The 23,969-nt window shown below is 30.2% G+C and overlaps 1 protein-coding gene across 2 annotated transcripts; it reads right to left on the reverse strand.

Moving 5' to 3' along the window:
- Nucleotides 1-2,936: 2,936 nt before the first annotated feature.
- Nucleotides 2,937-23,960, reverse strand: LOC143080219 (protein O-glucosyltransferase 2-like). 2 transcript variants are annotated; one of them, XM_076255948.1, is made up of 10 exons: nucleotides 23,895-23,960; nucleotides 15,677-15,882; nucleotides 13,060-13,271; nucleotides 10,688-10,765; nucleotides 10,007-10,179; nucleotides 7,598-7,835; nucleotides 6,977-7,186; nucleotides 6,580-6,669; nucleotides 3,690-3,806; nucleotides 2,937-3,247 (listed from the first exon to the last, which is right to left on the reverse strand). In XM_076255948.1, the coding sequence occupies exons 2-10, from the start codon at nucleotides 15,756-15,758 to the stop codon at nucleotides 3,221-3,223; spliced, it is 1,227 nt and encodes a 408-aa protein (XP_076112063.1). In that variant the 5' UTR covers nucleotides 15,759-15,882; nucleotides 23,895-23,960; the 3' UTR covers nucleotides 2,937-3,220. The 2 variants fall into 2 exon arrangements, with proteins under 2 accessions (XP_076112063.1, XP_076112062.1); XM_076255947.1 differs by lacking the exon at nucleotides 23,895-23,960 and adding an exon at nucleotides 23,407-23,804.
- Between the last annotated feature and the right edge of the window lie 9 nt (nucleotides 23,961-23,969).

Raw genomic sequence — 23,969 nt, forward strand, 5'->3', positions numbered from 1 at the left:
TGTCAAGTGATAACATAGAAACACAATGTAAGGTTTTTATTTTTTATATTCAAAATACAGTACATATATTATCTTGGAAAATAAAACAATAAATTGAATTGTCTATTATCATGGTATACCATGGCAATAAGTAAGAACGAAAAGACTAGTAAAGAATTGAAACATACTCATCTGTGCTGAATTTCATATACAAATATTTTGGAAGACGAAAAAAAAAACAATGACAGAAACTCATTACTCTGAATGGATTTCTGACTATAATTATAAGTAAAGGACGGATATTTTATATGGAAGCAAACACATCAAAATAAAACGGTAGCAGATAATGGAAGACATCCTATAAATAATATACTTTTCTGACAAACAACATATTTTTCGACAATTTATAATGACTGAAATTGACAAAATTAAATCAAATTAAAGCGTTTTAAATAAGTTTATAATGACTTAAATTGATAAATTTAAACTAAATAACAAGTCATCTAAAATCATAGAGGATAAGTATTGCCTTTTTGGACTCAACATCATAATACATTGGTAATATTAAAATAGTTCAAGACTGTTGAACATGTAGAGTACATATACATGTACAATAAAAATAATAAATTTCCAGCTTATACAAGCCTATCATACAAAAAAAATTATGGTCTATCATCATTGACAAGGTTTTTGTTTTGTTCCAATTATGGATCAATTCTTATTTTGTTTATAAACATTAGCAAAGGCTATGACTGTACGGTCAGTTTTTTTAAAAGTCTGATCTTCAGACTCTATGTGTTACATACCAGTGTAAGGCTTAAACATTGAAGGTTTACATTTTGACAGAGCATATAAAGTACTGTAAATTCAGAAATAATTGTGTGCCTTTATTATTGCGATTTTGTCATTTTAGAATAAAATTCATTTTTTTTGGCGCTATTGAGAAAAATCCTGTTTAATTCATAAAAAAAAAATCAAAAAAGTTTAAATTATTGAGATGATAACCCTGTCACATTTTTCGCAAGAATTAAAACATTGCAACCATTTCTGAATTTACAGTAAGAATATAATATGAATGAATGTCAAATGAGAGGAGATGAAATTTATGATAATCTTATAATGGTTGATTTAAAGTAATTTAAATTGGGGCCACAATTAAAAATATTTTGGTTTGCCCAAACCCTACCCAAGGTTGAGACAGTGGGTAGGTAGGTAGGCGTTTTCTTTTTTTTTCAAAAAAAGAAATTGAAGCATCAGGCGTTTATTAGTCTTCATGCCTATCTGATTAAAAAAAAAACTTCTTCAAATCAGGACAATAAAAGAATTTGAGTAGGCAGCTTTTTCCTGGGTAGGTAGGGTTTGTGCAAACAAACCTATTCTTTTTTATGGCCTGGGTAAAAAGCATTACCAATACAGTGCATCTCCTTACTAACTGTTTTCCTTTCTTTTCTCAACATTAACACTATAACATTTTCTAAACTATTTAAATAATATGACTATTTATTCATGTACTGACTAGATTATATACATATGTAACTAGCACCTATGAAAATTAATGTTAACATTATAATTTTAGCAAGTTCTTTATGAGAAGATTTTATGATGGAACTTTTTAATGAAAGTTTTTTTTTTACTAATTATATGTAACGAGTACAGTATAAGCAGGGGAAAATATAAACTCCATTCTAAACAAATGGATCCCTAGGTAACAATTTTGGTCCCATGTGAAGAGTAGAAGTTGATTTGATTGAACTTCTTCACCTTTTAAAAATTTTCTCTGTGAATAAGAACAGAAAAGCTATAAATAAGATGTGTATAATGAAGCATATAAAAGCTATCTTCCAATACATGTACATATAATATCACTAATATTGAACTTTGTAGACAACTAAATGAGGTGCCCAACAAAAACTGGAGCTGAGTATTACCAATATAAATTAAAATATATTGCAGTGCAACAGCAGGCATTCAAATTTGCAGTAGTGAAAAGGTCCGGGACCATTTGAATTTAAAAGAAAAAGACCAGAATAAATCATCAGTGTAAAGAATGACCAGTCCTTAAAAATTTGTATTAATTCAAAAATAAAAGTCCTCTCCCAGAATAGATAGGTCATGGACTTCAAAACCACACTTATTTAAACCACTACATTGAGTTATATATAATATATATGTCTATGGTAAACTACACTAAAAAGATGTGACTAGATAAAAAGAGAATCATATAACAATATATAATTTATATAATTTTTCTAAATCAAGACTACACCCTTGATAAAGGTCACTAGTTATACTAATGCCACCACAATAAAAGCACCAAGCACTGAACTTTTAAAAATGTGGTTTGTTATGATTATTGATGTTTTTCAAACAACAAATGGAAAGATTTCAGTAGAAAAAAAATTATGAAAAAAAACCCCAACTAAATATGGTTCGGTATTGCAACAAAATTATATTAGCATAATATGAAGTTAATGTAACAAAAAAAACCTTTTCAAATGTACATTATGAAAGTAATGGTCAATAATGGTCCGAGAACACAATTATTTCGTAGTGCATTTCTTTTAGAACATAAATGAAAATAAAAAAAATCCCACCTGCGCTTTCTCAAAGAAACTTTTATAGTGTGTTGTACTACTTTTGGGACAAATTATATCAAAATTATAGAAAACTTCATAGGCTCAAACTCAAAATATGGACAATTCTATGTTTAGGGCGTCTTGAAATCTTTTGACAGCTTCCGAAGTGCTAATTTTTAACCTTTTTCAGCTGGACCAAATCACTACTTTCCTTTTAAATTCTGGACCCAAATTTTTTTACAGTGTAATTTCACCCCCCTACTTGCAATTTGAGGCATTAAACATGGAGAAATAAATTTGGAAGGGGTATAAAAATTAATGGCAAGTAACCCACTGTCAATGCTAGGGACTATATTCGTGAACAACGAAAATCAAGGGACGACAATTGTGGTCTCGGACCTAATGAAGTCATGGAGAGATGGGCCAAAATCAAAATTAAATATCATTCTCTTATGAATAATGACAGTCATGAATATACAGTCATGAATCTATAGTATAGTCAATAAGATATCTCCTGAATATTTCAATATTGCACATCATTTTAAATCGTTCCTAACATCAGCACATATAAATGAATCTGTCTAACATGCCAATTAGTCACCTTCTCATCATGATTGGTCCCTCATCAGATGAATATTATGTGGTCATGGAAACTGACAATGGTGTCACAATTCATCTTTTTTCTCCTTTGTCTAAAATTAAAAAAAACAGAATTCAAATAAGCCATTTAGTTGGTTTTAATGTATACATGCAATGAGGACAATAACAAAATAAAACTGTCAACTAAAATAGTTGTCTTGGTATTGTAAAAGAGTTGTCATGTGTTGGTGTGGTACAATGGTGTTCTTTCTGGTCTTTAATATAGATTAGAACATAAGTTTTCCTGTTTTTAACAGTTTGACACTAGTCATTTTGGTACCCTAAATAGCTTGCTGTTTAGTGTGAGCAGAGGCACAGTGTTGAAATCCATTTAACCTACAATTGTTAACTTTTTATCATTTTGACTTGGATGGAGAGTTGTAAGATTTGCACTCATACCCTATCTTCTTATTTAAACTCCATTTATAAACATCTTATTAGAACTTTACAATATCAGCATTATTTGATCAGACAATATTAACCCTAACTTGTTACCTTTGACTTTGTTGACCTTTTACAGTCACATTTTGCATCATTGTCTGTAGGCTGTTCCACTAACTCCCAGCTAGAATTGGGTAATTTGGGTTTGTATTTTAATAATTTTGAAAATTTCTGTAAAAAAAAATATCAGGTATTAATATGAACAAAAAATATATAATTCTATCTATCTTAGTAAAACTATTTAGGCCAGACTTTTTATTTTATCTGTTTAACAAGAAAATTTGTAAAAAATTAGGGTCGAGGGGACGAAATAAAAAAAATAATAAAAGTGCAAAATTGGTCCAGTCGACACTAAAAATAAAAATAAAACCATTATAAGTGACTTTTTTTTTTTTTTTTTTTTTAATTTATCAAAATACAAGAACAGTGAAATGAGAACAGACCTGCATATTAACCCAGAGAAATATAAATACATATAGTTTATATATATGTCTCTGGTTAACCCTTCTATTAATATAAACTTAAAAACTATGTTTTGATTCTGTATTTCCACTAATATAGATCCATGGCACCACTCTAATATATCAACCACGCTGCATATACACTATATATGTATATACCAGTCACCCAGTCAGGAACCTCTTAGTGTATGCAGAGAGTCAGACATATGTGTATATATGTCTATGGTGTATTATAAATAGTCCTAGAATTAAGCAACTTTAACCTATAAATTGAAACAATGCTTATACATGGAAATATATACATTAATCAAGAAGATCTAACCAAAAGTATGTTAATGTGTGTGGAATGCGTAATTTTCCCTTTTGGGATCAATTTTTGTCTGTCAGCAGTGCCATTCATGCGTCTATAGTCATTATCGCAAGAATCAGGATTTCGATCATAGCGGGTTCGTTTCCGATGAAATCCCGATTCCGATCGGTAGTTCGAACGAAGAAAAATTAACAAAAATAAACGATGTTTGATACGCTATTTGGAAAGGAATATGACGTTTCTAATGCAATACATGGATGACAAGTTTACTTGAGGCTAATTTCATCAAGTTCTGATGAAGTAATAACTGATTTTGCCGAAAGTTAGAATGATTTGATGTACGCTCTCGTGTAACTTGACAAGTATGAAAAGCATGCCACCAGCTTAAAAATCTTTTAGAAGAAAATATATCGTTTATGCCTTGAATTTCTTTACTTTTAAATGAAAATTGCTGCTGCATTGACTTGGTAAAAATTAAATATTACCGATAACGAAATTGACTGAAAACGAGTATCGTGAACAACACATTTTATTTTTTTCTAAGGATTTTGTAACAGTCGGCGGGAAAAATAATAATAAAAGTAAGAAGCACTACTTTTATTTTTATTCTAAAATCAGGAAAGGTGGAGTCGGCGGATCTCGTTAAACAGATAATAAAAAAAGTCTGGCCTAACAATGAAACATACAAATGGATATCCTATTCCAAAATCAACAAGTTTTATTTCATAAAATTATTCATATATATACTTAACTTTTAACTTTCCCAAGACAATGAGAAACACATATCGGTAATAAGGAAATAAATATCAGAAAATTTATAGGCTTTAACCAGATGAACCTTTAGCATAGCTTTCTGAAAAGTGTATTAGCTAGCCACTTGATTTTCATTGCAGTGTTAATTAATCTCACTAATTATTCTTCATTTGAGGTGGGATTTGTTTTTGTCATAGAACTATATTTACAGTTTACATTTCTTTCGTCATGTTATTTTTTGCTTAACATAAATGTACATTTAGCTTCTTCATTTTACAAACAAAAATCACTCTCAGTTTATACCATTATACAAGAGGCTTTCAGAGTGACAGCAAACCCTATTTACATTTTTCAATATCACAAGAACCATAACTGCTGAACAGTGAAAGTGAAAACAGTCAATATCAAATTTGACCTCCATTTTGTCATCAGTAACAACATATTAAAATTTGAAAAGCTTTGGTTGAATGGTTCATGAGTAAATGCAACACCATGACTGGAAACACTGTTTTTCAATCTATCAAGAACCATAACTCCTGAACAGAAAAAGTGAAAATCACCATTATTGAACCAGGCCTCAATTTTGACATCAATAACAACAAATTTAAATTTGAAAAGCTTTGGTTGAACAGTTTAAATGCACGGACACGACTGGAAACACAATTATATAATCTTTAAAGAACCATAACTCCTGAACGGTATAATTCAAAATCATCATTATTGAACTTGACCTCCGTTTTGTTGTCAGTAACAACAGATTAAAAAATTTAAAGCTTTGGTAGAACGGTTTATGAGTATATGCAGGGACAACATTTGGTTGCACAATAGCCGTACATCCCCAAATCAATAACCAACATTTTTGTGACAAAAATCCAGTTAATAATGATTTAGGATCATCTTGTCAATGCACTTTAGGCTCAATGAGAATAGAAAACTATTACTAAGGTTCGTTACTTCTTATATAGATAAATATAGTGTGTCCAATGTTAACGTAATTGACCCCTTTTTAAACTATTTTAGAGGCAAAACTTCTACAAAAATGTCAAATTTAACATAGAATTAACTCAAAATATCATTAAGCTCAAGTTTATGTATAGATATAATTTTGTTATTCCAGAACAAAAAATATGTAAGAAAGAAAGCCACAAATCAGTTTTTTCTTTAAATTCACCAGTAAAAGTTTGAGTCAAAGGGTTAAATGGAAACACTGCAGATTTTTTTCAAAGTTTTGTACAAAGAAAAAGTACATCCTACTTTCTGAAAATAAAGTTTAAATCTGTAGTTTAAAAAAAAGAGTTGTCTCCACTTAGACTACAAATTTTTCAATAAGATAAATTGATAATTTATATCTTCTGATGATAAGGAGGCAAATTTACATCTATCTTCATGGTTTTATCTTAATAGACAATAGTAAACTTACATTGAAAACTTTTGCATGGTAGCAATATATATCTTTTGGTAACAAGTTTTCTCTCACAAATGATCTTGCATTGCTGACAATCTTTAAAACCTATAAAATTATAAAGTTAATTTAAAGTTTCTACTTAATCTGTTCTTCAATTATTACAGGGTAGGCAAATAATTAATATTATTCATATAATTAAGTAGTACTCTAAGATTACTAAAGCTGTTTCAACCTGAATCTCTTTGTCATATACATGTATACTTTTTTAAGTTTCTCAAATTATTGCAGTATTGAAGCAAAGGGGTTATCTGCCAGACATACAGGAACAATTAAAGAAGTGCAATTTTTTCTTCGAGACCCCAAATGTAAGCTAAATTATCATTATACACAAAAATTTATTTCATTATCTTACCTCACTTTCATGACTCTTTGCCCACTCTATCTGTTTGACTAAGTCACTTAGATCTTTTTTATATGGAATATAATGGACATATGGTTGAAGATCATGATAAAAATGTTCGTAGTATTCTGATTCATGTTTAAAGACGACAGCATCTCCAGCCAGTAGATACGGGAATCTGTAAGCTGCCACTGTACCATCCATATTAATTTGATATTTATACTGAAAAAAAGAACTTTGATATTAGAATCATTTAAAACTAAAATTTATAGTAAGTAATGAGAATTTAGTATTTTTTACCTATTAGCTTAAATAATTAATTCAATGAAAATTCTTCAGTGTCAACAGAAATGAGTTTAAAATTATTTTCTTAATTTTTGATGCACCCAAACAAATTTATCAAGGAATAAGACAAATTTCAAAGTTCCTACCTTAAAAAATAAAAACTTTTATAGAAATTTCAAGTAGTAAACTTGACAGGGCAAAGTTAAATGTAATTGCAAATATTCTAGACTATAGAAGACTGTTTTCCATGTAGATTTGTTGTGTCCTTAGGTTGCTGACTTATTAACATGTACCTTACTTTTTCATTAAAAACTATTACCATAAACATTAAGTACCGGTACCTCATACCTTAAAAAATTCAAAGAAAGAAATAGTTTTGACAAGTTCCCCATATTTTTCAGGATCTTTAGGGAAGAAAAACATGTGTGTTAATGCTGCATCAATGAGTTCAGGTCGTTCCCTTGACAACTCAACTAGGTCAAGTCTTTCTTGACGACTGTCTCTTCCTCTCCAGAATGCCTTAGATGTCTTGTTCTCCCACTGTGGTCCTGTATTACCTTGAACCGAGAAAACATCTAGAGAAACTCTGGAATAGTGAAATGAATAACTTTAGTTACAAGTTAAAACAATGTATAAGCTAGGATGTTACATATCAGACACATTTACCATAAGTTTTAGTCATTGTAAATAAAGAGAAGATATCAATTCAGTAAGAAAGATCAGTATACAAAGGACTGTCCAATACAAATAAGAAAAACAAAATTACATACAAACAGCAAATCTGCCAAAAAAGATAACACTGAACAATGTCAATGATTTAATTTTTGAATATATAAATCTTTTCTTATTATTCTTTCCTATTTTTCTGATATTTACAATTAATCTCAGATCTTTTTGGATATATATTTGGTTTCCTGAAAATTTGTGTTATGGTTTTGAATTGGATAGTCTCCCTTTATTAGAATAAGTTATAAAAGTAGTTTTTTTAATCAAATGCTAATTTTAGGTTTACTTCACTTTAAAAAAACCAAAAACAACTAGAATAAAAAGTAGCATCAGTGGCGGATCCAGAAATTTTCATAAGAGGGAGCCCGCTCCAGTCATGCTTCAGTGATTCCCTATATAATCAACCAAATTTTTTTTCTCAAAAAGGGGTCTGGGCCCCTTGAAAAACCCTGTAAATCCGCCCCTGAGCTTTAATGATTTAACTACTAAAGTATTTAACATCCATATGACTTAACAAGTTTTATGAATACATGCCAAGTCAATGTTTCTAACATATTGCATCCTTTTATATAAAAGAAAATCAAAGTGATATGAAATTCTCTTAAACTTGGTCAGAATTTGCTGCAGCCAGTTGCATAGCCAAACATCAGGCATATATAAGTTTTCATGAAGTTCTAACATGACAAATTATATTATGTTCTCATTGATTACTTTTTGAATAAAACATGAAATTTATCATATCCCTTAAACAGTAGCATATAATTACTGTGCAATCAATTTAATTTAATTGTTTTTCTTTTTCCCCATATATAAGTTTTTATAAAGTTCTACCAAGACCAATTACATTTAAATACTTATAAGGTACTTATTGATTACAATTTGAATGAAACATGAAATCTATACCTTTTAACATTAGCATAATAATGTGCAATCAATTTAAATTTAATTTTTTTTTTTTCAAATTATCAAATTTATAAGTTTTTAAAAAGTTCTACAATTTCAAATTACACTGAAAAATTATATAATGTACTTATTGATTAATATTTGAATGAGACATGAAATATATGATATCCATTTTAACATTTAATAGGAAATAAATCTGAAGATATTCAAGAAATTGTTTGCTCATTTAAATCATTAAAATCTATGTACATGTCACATATTTTTATAAGATTTTCTACACAGCTGTTGTATGTTAAACTTGAACTGAAAATTGAAAAAATATGCATTTATCAAATTAATATATTTTCTGAAAAAGTATTGAATAAATTCTTTAAAAAATAGATAGTACCTTAGAATAGAAAAATGGTAAAATCATGTTGTTAAAAGGCCAATACCAATGCAGAGATTCCATATATATTGATATGTAATTGAATGATACATAAGTTTTTTTTAACTTACCGGTATGTATAAATATAAAATAGTTATAGGGTACATAAATTGCAATAAAGTTATGCTTATTTAATGGTATTAAATTGTATTTTTCCCACCTAGAACACCTGGCCTTGACTGCATACACTTCAAAGGCAAACAAGTTCTTTAATACTCCTTGTCATCTAAATATCAATTTTCCTTTTCAAAATTTAAGACATTTTGAATTAATATTTATAACAGTATTTTTTGGAAGTCAAATGAGTATATATGTGCCTTAATACAATTTTAACCCACTTGAATGCCAGTTTTGAGGTGTGCAGTTTAAAAGATAAAGAATTTCAAAATTCAAGTCAACACATCTCATTGGGGATATTCCCCAATAAATGAGGATAGTTGTTAAACTTTTGACTTGTTGATGTGTTACATATTTGTTTTTCTTTAATTTTCTGTACATATATTAGACTGTTAGTTTCCTCATGTGAATTGTTTTACATTTGTCATTTCAAGGCCTTTTATAGCTGACTGTGCGGTATGGGCTTTTCTCATTGTTGAAGGCTGTACAGTGACCTATAGTTGTTAATTTCTTTGCATTTGGTCTCTTGTGTAGAGTTGTCTCATTGTAATCATACACATCTTCTTTTTTATATTTAAACCTACCTTGACATCATTTCAATAGTGGCCTCTGTGATGTCGTAAGTGGGCATAACAATATCTCTGGTGAGATCTGACCCACACCATGAGAATATTGGCAGTGGGTTATCTTTCTTGTCTTTCTTCTCTAACGGCCAATCTCCTAGGTTCACAAAGAATTCAACATCTGGTAACATAACCTGAAACATAAATTGATTTGTTTGAATTTCTTGTATGTTGAGGCATCACACTTATGTTAGTTTTTTAGGCACAGCTTGGTTGACATCTAGCAATGACTTTTCATGGAATTGGTGATGAGGGACTAGTTAGAACTCACAGTTAGGAAAGAGTTTCCGTTTCAGCAACAGCAGCCTAATTTATTTTATTTTGATCATTCTTGCATGTCACGAAATAATACAACATATCTTGTCTTTCCATTTACATTAAAAAACAAGTGTCAGAGATAAATTAATACCTCAAAACATATAAATAAAATAAAATAGTTCCTGCACTTTTATTGACTAAAATAGAAGTTTTTACATTTTATATAAACACCTAAACCCCAACTTTACATTTTTGGTGGAACAGAAGAATAGACCAATCAACAAGTGGACAGAAGCACAAACTGGAAATCATACTGCCGCCTACCATTGTAGAAAGGGTATAAAATCTTAGGTTATAATCAAAGGCAACCATAAATTAACTTACCTTACGAGTCAAGGATAATAAAACAGAATCACTAAACATCTTGAATCCAACATGTTCTCCATATGTCTTCCTGTAAATCTGTTCAAAAGAAGACTTTAAACGTTAAAATATCAAAGCTAACAATATTTTACACAAACAAATCAAAATATTTTTTTTTTATAGGAATGGGAGATGCAAAATGATAACGATGAGTTAAAGTAGATAGGTCAATTCGGTATTGAAGGCAGTCAAGAAATACAGTTATTAAGATGTTATTTAAAGAAATTGAGAAATAGAAGGATTGACGAGACTTATTTTAATGCATAGCCTAAGAAAATTCACTTTCATTGTATATGATGAAATCTCAATATGACAAAATATGACGTATTAAAACTCATATCTAATATCAGTAATAATTAAACTAAAGGCTCTCAAGAGCCTGTGTCGCTCACCTTGGTCTATGTGCATATTAAACAATGGACACATAAATTCATGACAAAATTGTGTTTTGGTGATCATGATGTGTTTGAAGATCTTACTTTACTGGACATTCTTCTTGCTACAATTATCTCTATCTATAATGAACTTGGCCCAGTAATTACAGTGGAAAATATATTCTAAAAATTCCCTTAAGGAGTTAATGCCCTTTATAGTCAATTTTTAATAATTTTGTAAATTTTGTAAATTTATGTAAATTTTAACAAAATATTTTCCTCTTTTACTAATGGGCCAAGTTCATTATAAATTGAGCTAATTGTAAGAAGCAAGAATGTTCAGTTAAGTAGGATGTACAAACACATCACCATCACCAAAACACAAATTTGTTATGAATCCATCTGTGTCTTTGTTTAATATGCACATAGACCAAGTTCAAGGTGAGCTACACAGGCTCTTAAGAGTCTCTAGTTAAAACTAGATACCCCAATGATGATTGTGGCCAAGTTTGGTTTAATTTGGCCCAGTAGTTTCAGAGGAGAAGATTTTTGTAAAAGTTAACGACGACGGACGCAAAGTGATGGGAAAAGCTCACTTGGCCCTTCGGGCCAGGTGAGCTAAAAAGAGAAGAAAAACATTAGTTTTATTTCTAAATATCCTCTTTCATATGCACATGATTTCTATTTATAAGTGAAATATTGAAGAAATTTGTCAAGCATGCATATGAATGAGTATATATCATGTCAATTAATACCAAATACACATGAATTGTTTATCAAAACATGATAAACATTTCACCTGGATTTAAGTAAACATGTACTTCAAAGGTAATAAAGATAATATAAACAATAATTTCATTTTTAATCACATATGCTGTATCTCAATTAAAAGGTCTGAAAACAACATATCTACAGGGCCTAGATATACAAAATGATGTGTATGATGTATGGGCTGATAAACCATTTGTAAGTAAACAGGAAAAGTGAAAAATTTGTTTGCTTTTAGGCTTTCTGTATCAGCATGTGTTTCTAAGATTGTATGACTATCCTACATAGTTGGAATGAAATCACCTCATTGATAATATATGAACATTGTTCTAACATGTTAGAGCTATAGGACTAAACTTGTAGAATACCACTAAAAAATGTTTTTTTGTTTGTTTGTTCAAGGAATTATTTTCAATATTAAAATCTTTTGAGATAGCATATAATTTTCTTAATGAAGATGGATTTTTCCATCTGAAAATCATGCTAAATTTGTCTAAGAAGTTACTACTGTTAACACTAGCCAGTCAACACTGAGGTTGTGAGTTTAAACCCCGCTCGTGCGGGTGCACTCAACTTTAATCCTCATTGACTAGGATTGTCAGTTTTCCTAGCGAAGGTCAGTGGTTTTCTCAGGCCACTCCGGCTTCCTCCACCAATAAAAACTGGCTGCCACGAAATAGCCTAAATGCAGTGCTTAAAAGTGGCATTAAAACACCAAAAATCAATAAATCAATGTTTTTCTTAAATTTGAAGATTTTAATAATTTTCCATGTATTTATGATAAGTTGGAGGAAAGGATACATTAGACAAGAAACCTTGTATTCTTACTTTTATCCATTATTCTGTATTGTTTCAGACTATAAATTCTCCTGAACACTGTTATAATGAAGAGAGATGAAACTGAAAGGTATTACTTTATTAATTATTCTGTAATGACTTAGAGAGTGCATCTCCCTGAATACAGTTTCCAGGTGGAAGGGAAGGGCAAGATGAGATGTACCACTGCATTCTGTACTGTCATATAGTGACTAAAAGTGTAAATATCTATGAATTATATTGTCTAATGAAAGGGGAGTAGAAAATATGAGACACCGACCAATTTATTACTAACTGTTTTGAAGTGACTATGAGTGCACATCCCCCTGGGGAAGGGGAGGGGAATGATACACATCATGTTATTTTTGTACAAACCTTATTATTAATGATTCTGTAGTGACTAAGACTGTGCATTCCCCTGTTACTGAACCTAGATACAGCTTCGGCTGCAACCTTTTCTAAATCAACATTGTCAAATATGGACAGGTCCTCGTCTATCTGATGGTAGGTTTCTGGACAACCCATCACTTCAAACCACTTATCAATTCTATTGACTGGACAGTTACATTTCTCATGATATACCATACCTAGAAATGAAAAGTCATTTTTTTTTTTAATTTAATTTGGTATTTAGTTTAATCTGTTAAAATAAAATAGAAAACAAATTGGTATTTTAAAAATAATCAGTATAATTTTTAAGTTTTCATTTGTGTTGGTTGAGAGACGGATCAATTGTTATTTTTTGACATTGGTGAAATACTCTACTAATCCAATCAAGCTTTCCATTGTGAGTAAAAGATCAACATTAACTTGCATTCAACATGATCAATAAAAAAAAACAATTTTGAATAAAAATAAAGCAGTATTTGTTTTATATGTTTTATGGATATAGGTCAAAGAAGGAGAGACTTTCATCTTGGTGTCATGCCCTGCAGGTACAAGGCCATCTGTTTATATTCGTCACTCATTTGTTTTTTCATTGAAAAACAGAAATGATATACTGCAATTGCCTAAAGTTAAATTGCATGTAAACAAATATTAAAATAGTTGCATAACACATTTGTTTTATACATAAAAAGCAATTCAAGTAACTTAATTTTTGCTCCAGTAATTATTGCCTGAAAAAAATTGCATATTTTAGCTGTATTCATGATTTACTTGGAAACATATGCACTTCTTTCTTTAATATATGTATTTTGAATAAAAAAAAACAGTTGCCTATCAGATAACTATTTTCAATCTTGCAAAGAATAAAATAAACAACTAAATTTGTTAATGAAAATGAAAAGTAATAATAAATTATTTCAAGTGTATTGCTTTATGTTTTTATGGCTATCCTTTGAATTAAAAATTAACATAATTGGTGTTACTTTATTCATAAAAAAATACAAATTTGTTTCTATGACTATCAAATATCAACAAAAAAGATTCAAAATTTAAATAAATTTCTATTTCTTGATTTTAATACTTTTTTTAAAACGGAAATTAAAATATGTTATGGAAACAGGTCACTGTTATAATACATGTTTGATGATCAGTGACAAGTTTAATGTAGCATGCAAAATGTACTGTGATCATGATTTGAAAAATTTATCAAAGAAGGCCAGCTATAAACTATAAAGATTTTTAACATAAAATTGATATATAAATAAATAGTGAAAAAAAAAAGATTGGGGTTGCTTATAATATTCATTAACAAACATTAAAAGTCCTGCAGTTGATCTTTGTATGCAATATTCATATCACATTATAAAACATTTTATATGTTTATAAACATTCTTGCCAGAGGTCAATCTTCTTTTGATCTTATCAACAGTCCTGCATAAAAATTCAGAGATTAAAAGAATTAAAATTTGCTCAGGAGGAACTTATATGTTTACACGTCATCTATGGTACATTCCCTGGACAAAGTTTATGGTACATTCCCTGGACAAAGTTTATGGTACATTCCCTGGACAAAGCTTATGGTACATTCCCTGGACAAAGTTTATGGTACATTCCCTGGACAAAGTTTATGGTACATTCCCTGGACAAAGCTTATGGTACATTCCCTGGACAAAGTTTATGGTACATTCCCTGGACAAAGCTTATGGTACATTCCCTGGACAAAGTTTATGGTACATTCCCTGGACAAAGTTTATGGTACATTCCCTGGACAAAGCTTATGGTACATTCCCTGGACAAAGCTTATGGTACATTCCCTGGACAAAGCTTTTGGTACATTCCCTGAACAACTCTTTTGTTATATTCCCTGGACAAAACTTATGGTACATTCCCTGGACCAAGCTTTAGGTACATTCCCGTGACAAAGCTTATGGTACATTCCCTTGACAAAACTTTTACCAATTATCAATATTGAACACGACTCTATGATTTCACCTACTTATCATTTAAGGAGGAACCAAAATTACCTGAAGTGAACCACCAACCTTCAGCAGAAAAAAAATAGTAACCATAGTCAATTAAGATCGAAGTTGAATGCACAACCTCAGTGTTCTCAGGCTGAAAATGAACTTCTTAGACCACTTAGCCACACAAGCTCCAATATTGATTTTAAAACAATGCTTCAGTCGAAAAAAAAAATAGTACATGTAATTGTACATGGTTGTTCTTTTAAATATCAATATAATATCTAATCAAAGAATCAAATAGAGATTCTGATCTTTAATCGTGACCAAAAAACACATTAAATAGTTCACAAACAAGCGCATCTCAAGAGCTAATGAAACACAGTGAATGAACAGGCTCACATATCCCACCCTCCATATATCAATATACACTGTACAAGTCTCTCTATAAAAAAATGGTCCCTCATTCCAGATTTTAATGATTATCAAACTTATATGAGTGTTTGACAAGTGTGAAAGATGGAACTTTTCTTCAAATTTAAAAAATAAATTGAGCCAAACTAAGAATTTGTTGGTCTTTTACACAAAACTGTTATACTGTGTTCTGTCTTTGGTAATATCTATATGACTACGTTATAACAAACCTGAGAGTTTATAAGGTGATTTGGCCACATTTTGTTCCTTGTACTTGACATTAATGATGATATCGGAGTAAGACTCGTACATCCTGTAACGTACAATGTAGCTGCCATCCTGGGGATCCAGTAACTGTACCCACACACGAGCACGGTTTCCATTGGCTTGAGTTACTGTCACATCAAATGCTTTATCTCCAAGGGACCTTGTAATACTGTAGCAGAAAAAAAATCATTAAAGCAAAATTTGAATATAATCCTCAGTTGGATAATTATACCTTGCAAATCAAATTTAACTCACTCAGTTTAACTGTCACCAAAAAAAACATCCTATTATAATTAGACAATTTTCACCAGATCTAATTCAATTGAAAATTGAAATTGTATAATTATACGTAAATGTATATCTAGTTTTATAGTTGTAACATATAAATGAGAACTAAATCAGGACATAACCTCAAAACTTTTTAGTCTAAAAACAACAGTGAGTTCAGGTTATTTTCTTTCTTACCAAAAGAGTTATGTCTTAATTGTAAGACTTTATTATGAAAAAAAAAAAAATTATTTGAGAAAAAATATACTCAAGATAGTAAATCTCTGTTATTGAAAAGGCTGTCTTGAAATGAATTGCTAAATCATGGACAATATCCTCTCTTAAATCCAATATTAGTTTTGGTATGGTTATAAACAATGATTATAAATAATCATAGGCCTAATAGGTTCATGAACAATGATGTATACAACCTTTCTATGTAAAAGTCACATCAATTTGAAATGACAGTAAATAGACATTGATTATACTTTCGCCATCCAATTGCCACTACTGCAAGTTTGTTAAATATAACTACATGTAGTACTTAAATGGCTAACTATATCTTGTATAATACTGAACATTAGTTTAAATATACTTTATTTACTCAATAGATGATTCACAAGTAAAACATACTTAAGACGTCTTCTGTCAACAAATATTTGTTCCACCTTAGTATCAAAAATTAATCCCCGGAATTTTTTGTTATAAACAATGACATAATATTAGTTCCTGTTGAAACAAAACATTCAGTCTGTGCCAAAAACTATTTGAAGTACTAGCCCTATGGGCTAGTAAAAAAAAAATTACTAGCCCGAATTTATATGTACTGGACTGAATAAAATCTGTGTCACCGGTGAGGATCACGAAGTGATCTGAACCAGTTAGGGGGGTTTGGGGGCCTGCCCCACCAAGAAAATTTTGGAATATTAGATGTAAAATCCTGCATTCTGAGGTTACAATTTTGTATCTGGAAGTGTATATAACTTTTCAAAAATATAGAGTTTTTTCTCCATGTAATATAAAAAATTCTACTTTCCTTAAAAAAAACCTTCTCAAAACTGTTGACAAGACTGTTTAAGACTCTTTTCTTTGAATTTAAGACATACATGTAAAATAAATGTATACATGTAGATATAAACCCCTTGCCATCACATTTTATTTAAATTAATTTCTCGTTCAAATTTGACTTTTGAAGTTAAAGAGATCATCCTTTCTGATGCAGTCCAAGAAAAGAAGAAAATCAATCAGTTAAAATTTTATTCTTCATAATTTTTCATATTATTTTTCAATTTGCTGAACAATTCCTGTTCAAATACAAATACAGATACAAATTTGCCTCCTTTTCCCTGCTCCTTACAGTAGATACAAAACATAACTAGATGATCCTAGATTCTCGTACTGGAGCCAGGGTCAGGGACGACCGTCCGTCCAATGAGTTTTAAATTCTCAGACCCGTTTATCCTCGTATTTTTTTTTTAGCCTCCGTAACTTGGTCGACTTGCGAGACGGCCTTTTTGGTGCCTTTCATGGTCTCGCAATTTCCGATAGTGAAGCCATGTATATTAAACGATGTTTGTGACCAAAATTTAGTGTACTATTTCGAAATGAAAACAAAACTGGTTCCACTTTTTCATAAAATTAACAGTAACCAGTCACTAAAGTCGTACTAATAACTAATCGTCTAAAATACACAAGCGGGCATTTACGAAATAATATCTTCCGACGCAAAAATGTTCAATGTTTTTTTAATTTACTGTTATGATTATATTTTATTCAGTCTATGCAACATAAATCAATCAATAATTACCAAAATTTGACATTTTCAAAACACGTGGTACTGACCGTTTTCGTGCTTTTTTTTATTTTGAACAATCGGTTATTAGGAAGACCGTCAAAACTGGTTTACGGAATTTTTGCAAGGAAGAGAGTATCAGTTTATTAATATCGATGGCGTTGAGTGACACTGTGCGTTAACTTACGGTAACGATTAAAAAAGTGCACACAGATATGCACTAGACCGGTCGGACTATCTGCAGCGTACGTTAACTAGTCCGAGTTTATTTAAACTAGACACGGGCTTTGGGCTACCGCTTAACGTCGCAGACTGAACATTCTATATCCTTTATTCAGAGAGGAACAAATTTTGTAATAATCGTTCTAGTGGTAAACTAATACTAGGCCAGCCACCCTTTACATACATGTATTCCTTGTTTGATGTTGCCGAACTATGCCTTGTAGGGTTGGGTAGGTGGGGATTTTTTTTAATTGATTTTTTGCAAACAATATTAGTTACATGTTTAAGACAAGATAACAACATACATGTATTAAAGAGAAGGGTAAAATCTTTGAAATTAAATTTAATGGATAGGCTGTTTTTTTTTATATTTTTAGGCAGATAGGCAGGCAACATTTAACAATTTAAATTTTATGTTTTGACTTGTAAAGGGAATTCCATATCATGACACTCCAAAATAAAAGATGAAAATATAACAATCTGATCATTCATATAAAGAAAACAATTTGTTAAATATCATATGATCTTTCACCAAGAAGAAAGCAAGTATAGATGATATTTGGGATGACATCCGTTATTATTCAAATGAACAGGATCAGAACTATTATATCAATCCTCAATAATGCAGGGTGTTTCTGAAAACCTATTATATATAAATATACAATAAGAGGAATGATGCATCACGTTTTTTACAAAATATTTATCCAAAGTTGATAGGATGTGTCTGAATTATTTTAGGTTTATGTTTGGGATGAGTGAAGGTTATTAAAGTTCCATTGAATGAAGGGTGTGTCTAGAAATCGTCATCCGTAACTAATGACAAATGATCAGGATTCAATAACATGAATAAAGCCTCATTATATACGTGTACAGCTTATCTAGCTAATATTAAAGCATATATTTTATATTAGGCATGCTAGGTATAGAAAGATTTAAGTATCTTAGCAAATTGATAGTATTGGAAGTGTTATTGCCTTTTAAATGGCCAGCTAAATACTACTACTCCTGAACTTTAAATTGAACTTGTACTAATAATTGGAATGACATTATGGACTTCAAGTTGTTTGAAATTCTGATTTTTTTTTGGGGGGGGGGGGGTATTAAAATTAGCTTAAATATTGGGAACTGAATCTCAACTTTAAGAACACCCATTGACAATAAATAATGTAACAAGTCCAGCTTTAAATCAATGGAAAATAAAAAAAATATCGTGAATCCCAAAAGGACACTTCTTTTTTCTCATCACACATGTACTTTTTCTTGATCCTAATAACTATCGTGGTTTGACCATAACTAGTTCAATAGGAAAATTGTTTAATTCTATTTTAAATTCCCGACTAGACAAATTTCTAGTCGAACACAAAATAATTGATGGCTGCCAAATTGGCTTCACAAAAAAAGCTAGGACCTCTGACCACATGTTTGTAATCAAGACAATTATTGATAAATATTGTAATAACCCTGGTGGTAGACTATATGCCTGCTTTGTTGACTTCAAAAAGGCCTTTGATACTGTTATTCACACTGGAATCAAATTGAAACTACTAGATATTGGGGTGGGATCTTCTTTTTACAACATCATCAAAAGCATGTATGAAGTAAGTAAATCATGTGTAAAGGTAAATGAAAACTTAACAAATTCCTTTTCAACGCACCTGGGGGTGAAACAAGGAGACAATCTGAGTCCAAACCTCTTCAAGATCTTTATTAATAATTTGACAAACTATTTAAAACACTCTGAAGACCCAGTTTCAATAAATGATCAAGATTTACACTGCCTTATGTATGCTGACGATATTGTTTTATTGTCAACATCTCCGAATGGTTTGCAAAAAAAATTGGACATTTTGCAAAATTACTGCAATGATTGGTGCTTAAGTGTGAATACAAACAAAACAAAGGTTCTTATATTCAACAAGGCAGGTAGATTGATTAACAAATATGATTTTATGCTAAATGGTGTAAAACTAGAGTGTGTTAAAACATATAAATATTTGGGTACACATTTTTGTGCATCTGGCTCCTTTACAGTAGCCCAGGATGAATTGTATAAAAAGGCTCTAAAAGCCTATTTTAAGTTATCTAAAGATTTTTTATCCTTGCATCCTTCAGTCAAAACAAGCATGCATGTTTTTGATCATACCATCAAACCCATCTTGCTATACAGCTGTGAGATATGGGGTGCCTTTAATCCTATGTCGTCTAAATATAGAAATGGAATTTTTTCATTTGACCATATTTATTCTAAATTACCTGCTGAAAAACTTCATACTAAATTCTGTAAATTTATTCTTGGAGCTCCAAAAAAAAGCACCAATTTTGCAGTATTAACTGAGTTGGGAAGACTACCAATATATTTTAACATGATTAAAGCAATGACTAAATACTATTACAGATTAGAAAAGTCAGACACTAACTTTCCATTGTTATATAATGCATTTATAGAATCAAAGAAATTGTATGAGTCAAAGAAACCATCATGGTATATGTCATCTGAAAAACTTCTTTCACTGATTAATAATTATCAAATATCCTCAGACATGGCTAAACCAATTGACAACAGAAAACTAAGAATTGCCATGTTAAAAGATTGGGAAAAGAATCTCAAAACTCACTCAGAAGGAAAACTTTGCACATATGTTACGTTTAAAGCAAATTTTGGTTGTGAAAAATATCTTGATATTGTTAAAAAATTTGAAGATAGACGGAGTCTAACAAGATTTCGCATATCTGCTCACCATTTACTTATAGAGAGAGGTAGATATAGTAATACTCCCCGACACAATAGAGTATGTAAGAGATGTTGTAGTAATGAGGTCGAAGATGAAACACATTTTCTTTTTAACTGTGATAGTTTATCAGATCAAAGGAAAGACATGATAACAATGATAAATAATTGCTGCAAGAATTTTCAATATCTTGACCCTAAACAAAAACTGATATGGTTAATGAATAATGAAGATGAGAATTTATTATCAGAATTATGCATGTTCATTAAGAAATATGAAAAGTTTTAATGGGATTTATTACCCTCTACTACTTGTAATTTGAACTTTATATTTTCTCCATAGTGAGTTCTAGAGCACCGTCCCTTGATGAATATTGTCCAGTAGCAATGTTAACCCTTGCTATTGTGCATTAGTCATGAGGAGAATCACTATTGGAGTAATCTCATGTATCTGTAGCTAGTTCTGAAGGATCCCCCCTTGATGACCTTTGCATTGTTGTGATGAAGTCCCTCACTACTGTGCACTGGTCATGAGGAGAACTACTGCAGATTGAGATACTATATTCCCGGTTCTATTTTTGCTATTTTTTAGTTTCCGTATTTTAAAATAAACTTAATATCATATCCTTTTAATATTAAATCGGCCTCATTGCACTCAATGTCTCTTACTATAATTATATCCTACATTACTCATATTATCAATTTATTATTTGTGTATTACTTATTGTGTATTTCACTAATGTTTATATAATCATTGTATTATGATGTTTTTGTATCTTGCCTGACAAGGGCCCATGATTGGAAAATAAAATAATGTCTAATGTCTAATGTACTTCACTGTAAAATGAATCGTCATGATTTCAGTCATTTGTTGCTCCTCATGTCTTTTTTATAAACTATAATACTATTTTCAATTCATACTGCAAATACAGTTTTGTAATAATTATTTCATAATATATTTCAAAAATATTTTGGAGATGACTTCAATGCTTAAAAACATTTAACATGTTTAAATCAATTACATTGGTGGGTAATAGAAATTTTTGAATCAACGAAATTCAAACATTTAAATCAATTTTACTTAATTATTTTTTGTAATTTGTTCTGTAAACAGTTAATTCATTCTGTAATGCTATCATGTGCAAATATTTTAGACCATTTATTTTAGTGAATGGTCATTTAAAAATATTTTTCTTACAGTCTAGAAATAAAACTTTTAATACAGTATTTTTTGCCACCTAACAGGTCAATCTCTTTGATATTATCAATATCTAATGGTCATTTATAAATCAAATAACTTGTTTTTATGACCAATATTGCTTAAAGCTACTATCATGACTATATAACTCACTCATGCTTTATTTCTTGTCTTTTCTTATCATTTTATGAATTAATATCTTCAATTAACAAACATTTATAGACGCATGTAGATTGTGTGCATGTGTCAATAGTAGTATCATTATACATTGACATACAAAGAAACAGATAAAATAGTTCTTTGTGGAAGTTTTGTCAAGCCATTAAAAAATTAAAAATTGATGACAAAGAGCAGTATCAATCTGATCAACATGTAAACAAATGTTTGCAGTGAAACACATCATGTTCAAAATGTAATGCTTGATTACTTCACACAAGGACCAAATATAAAAACAAACCAATGCAGATATTTAATTTGAATTTGAATTAGATTATTGTCAACAGCATACTGAAACTAAATTATGTCCAAACTTGTTTCAACAAATTTTTACCTCAGTCATCCCAGTGGGCAAATTTGTTTAAAATTTTTTTTTTTTTTTTCTCAAATTTCATTTGCTGACTTCATCATCTTTTACAGGTTTTAGTATAGTATTGTTTCTTAAATGGTATGCATTTAACATTTTGGGGATGCATTGGTTAGTGATTAGTCCAGTCTCTTCTGTATAATTAAATTTCACTTTCTAGGTAGTCAATGATAGTGGAAGGAAATAGAAAATAGCACAAGTTTTTATTTCAAAGCAATTTTTCAGAGTCAAGCTATACATGTTGGGAAACTATAAATGGCAACTTTTTCTCATAATTTCTGAAAGTAATAGTAAAGTACATGTTTAATACATGTACATGTAGTATATCTGCCATCCTCTACATATAAACAGTTGAAAATATACTGTAAATTCAGAAATTATTGCGTGCATTTATTATTGCTATTTTGTCATTTTAGACCTGTTTAATTCAAAATGAGAGTTTAAATTCTTGCAATTACAACCCTGTCACATTATTCGCAATAATAAAAATATCGCAATAATTTCTGAATTTACAGTAGTGTATTTGTGTTTTTGTATAAGCAAGATTTGTTAACTTAAATAGAAGAATAAAACCAGAGACATGTATACTAAATTCTCAACTAAATTAATATGTCTTTGATAAAACTAGGAATGAAACATGCAGAAATCATTGCATTAAAAAGTTTGCCAAAATAATTAAAGGGGGAGGGGTCCATGCACAAAGTGCCTTTGAGCATGTTGAGTTTGTTTCAAGATTCCAAATTCAAATTGATGTCAAATAATGTAACTTTGGGGATGATTCTTGTAATGTGACAGCAGTTGTAAATTATGGGTGGATATAAATAAAAAATGTTCACAGTATATATTAATTGAAGAAAATAATGATCATACTACATTTGTACTAGAAATGAACAAATTACTCACTTAAGATTATTGATGTCCACTGGTTGTATATAAAAATATCTAACAGGTAATGTTATTTTTTTATCAAGCCCTGGTCCATATATGAAAGTTTTTTTGGTATCCACATTCTGCTCAAATGCAGACGATGCATTTACAAAATGATAATCAAAATGAATTAACCATATTAGGATTGACAACAGATAGTGAATTAGTTCGAATTTTGTCATAGCTTTCATTTACAATAGTATGCACAACATCCAGGCCTCAGTTAAATAACATCGTCTTTTCAAAGTTGCATCCACTTAACCAATCAAGCACCACGGGCACCTGCTAAGAAAAAAATCGTCTGGTCTTCCGGAAGTTCTATTTGTCAGACACACCCCCTTTTTGGACAAACAACAATGATTGTCAATTTGGGCATATTTTAGAGTCCAACTCTAAAGTAGATATCAATGATATCTAACGAATTTTAAAAATCAATGATTATGCACATTTTAAATTAACTTTACCTTAATCATATTGAACTTAATGATTTGTATACCAAATAACTCAGGTGAATCTTCGAATTGTAAGTTTGCGCACGC

Source organism: Mytilus galloprovincialis, chromosome 6 (assembly GCF_965363235.1).
Source record: "Mytilus galloprovincialis chromosome 6, xbMytGall1.hap1.1, whole genome shotgun sequence".
NCBI lineage: Eukaryota > Metazoa > Mollusca > Bivalvia > Mytilida > Mytilidae > Mytilus > Mytilus galloprovincialis.

Excerpts from the sequence above, each read along its gene's own strand:
- LOC143080219 (XM_076255947.1), bottom strand. The coding sequence starts at position 23,621 with ATGAAAGCTATGACAAAATTCGAACTAATTCACTATCTGTTGTCAATC. Across the intron at positions 15,883-23,406 it reads GTGGACATCAATAATCTTAA|TATTACAAGGTCCCTTGGAG; the intron begins GTGAGTAATTTG and ends TTTCTGCTACAG. Across the intron at positions 3,807-6,579 it reads ACCATGCAAAAGTTTTCAAT|AAATTTTCAAAATTATTAAA; the intron begins GTAAGTTTACTA and ends TTTTTTTTACAG.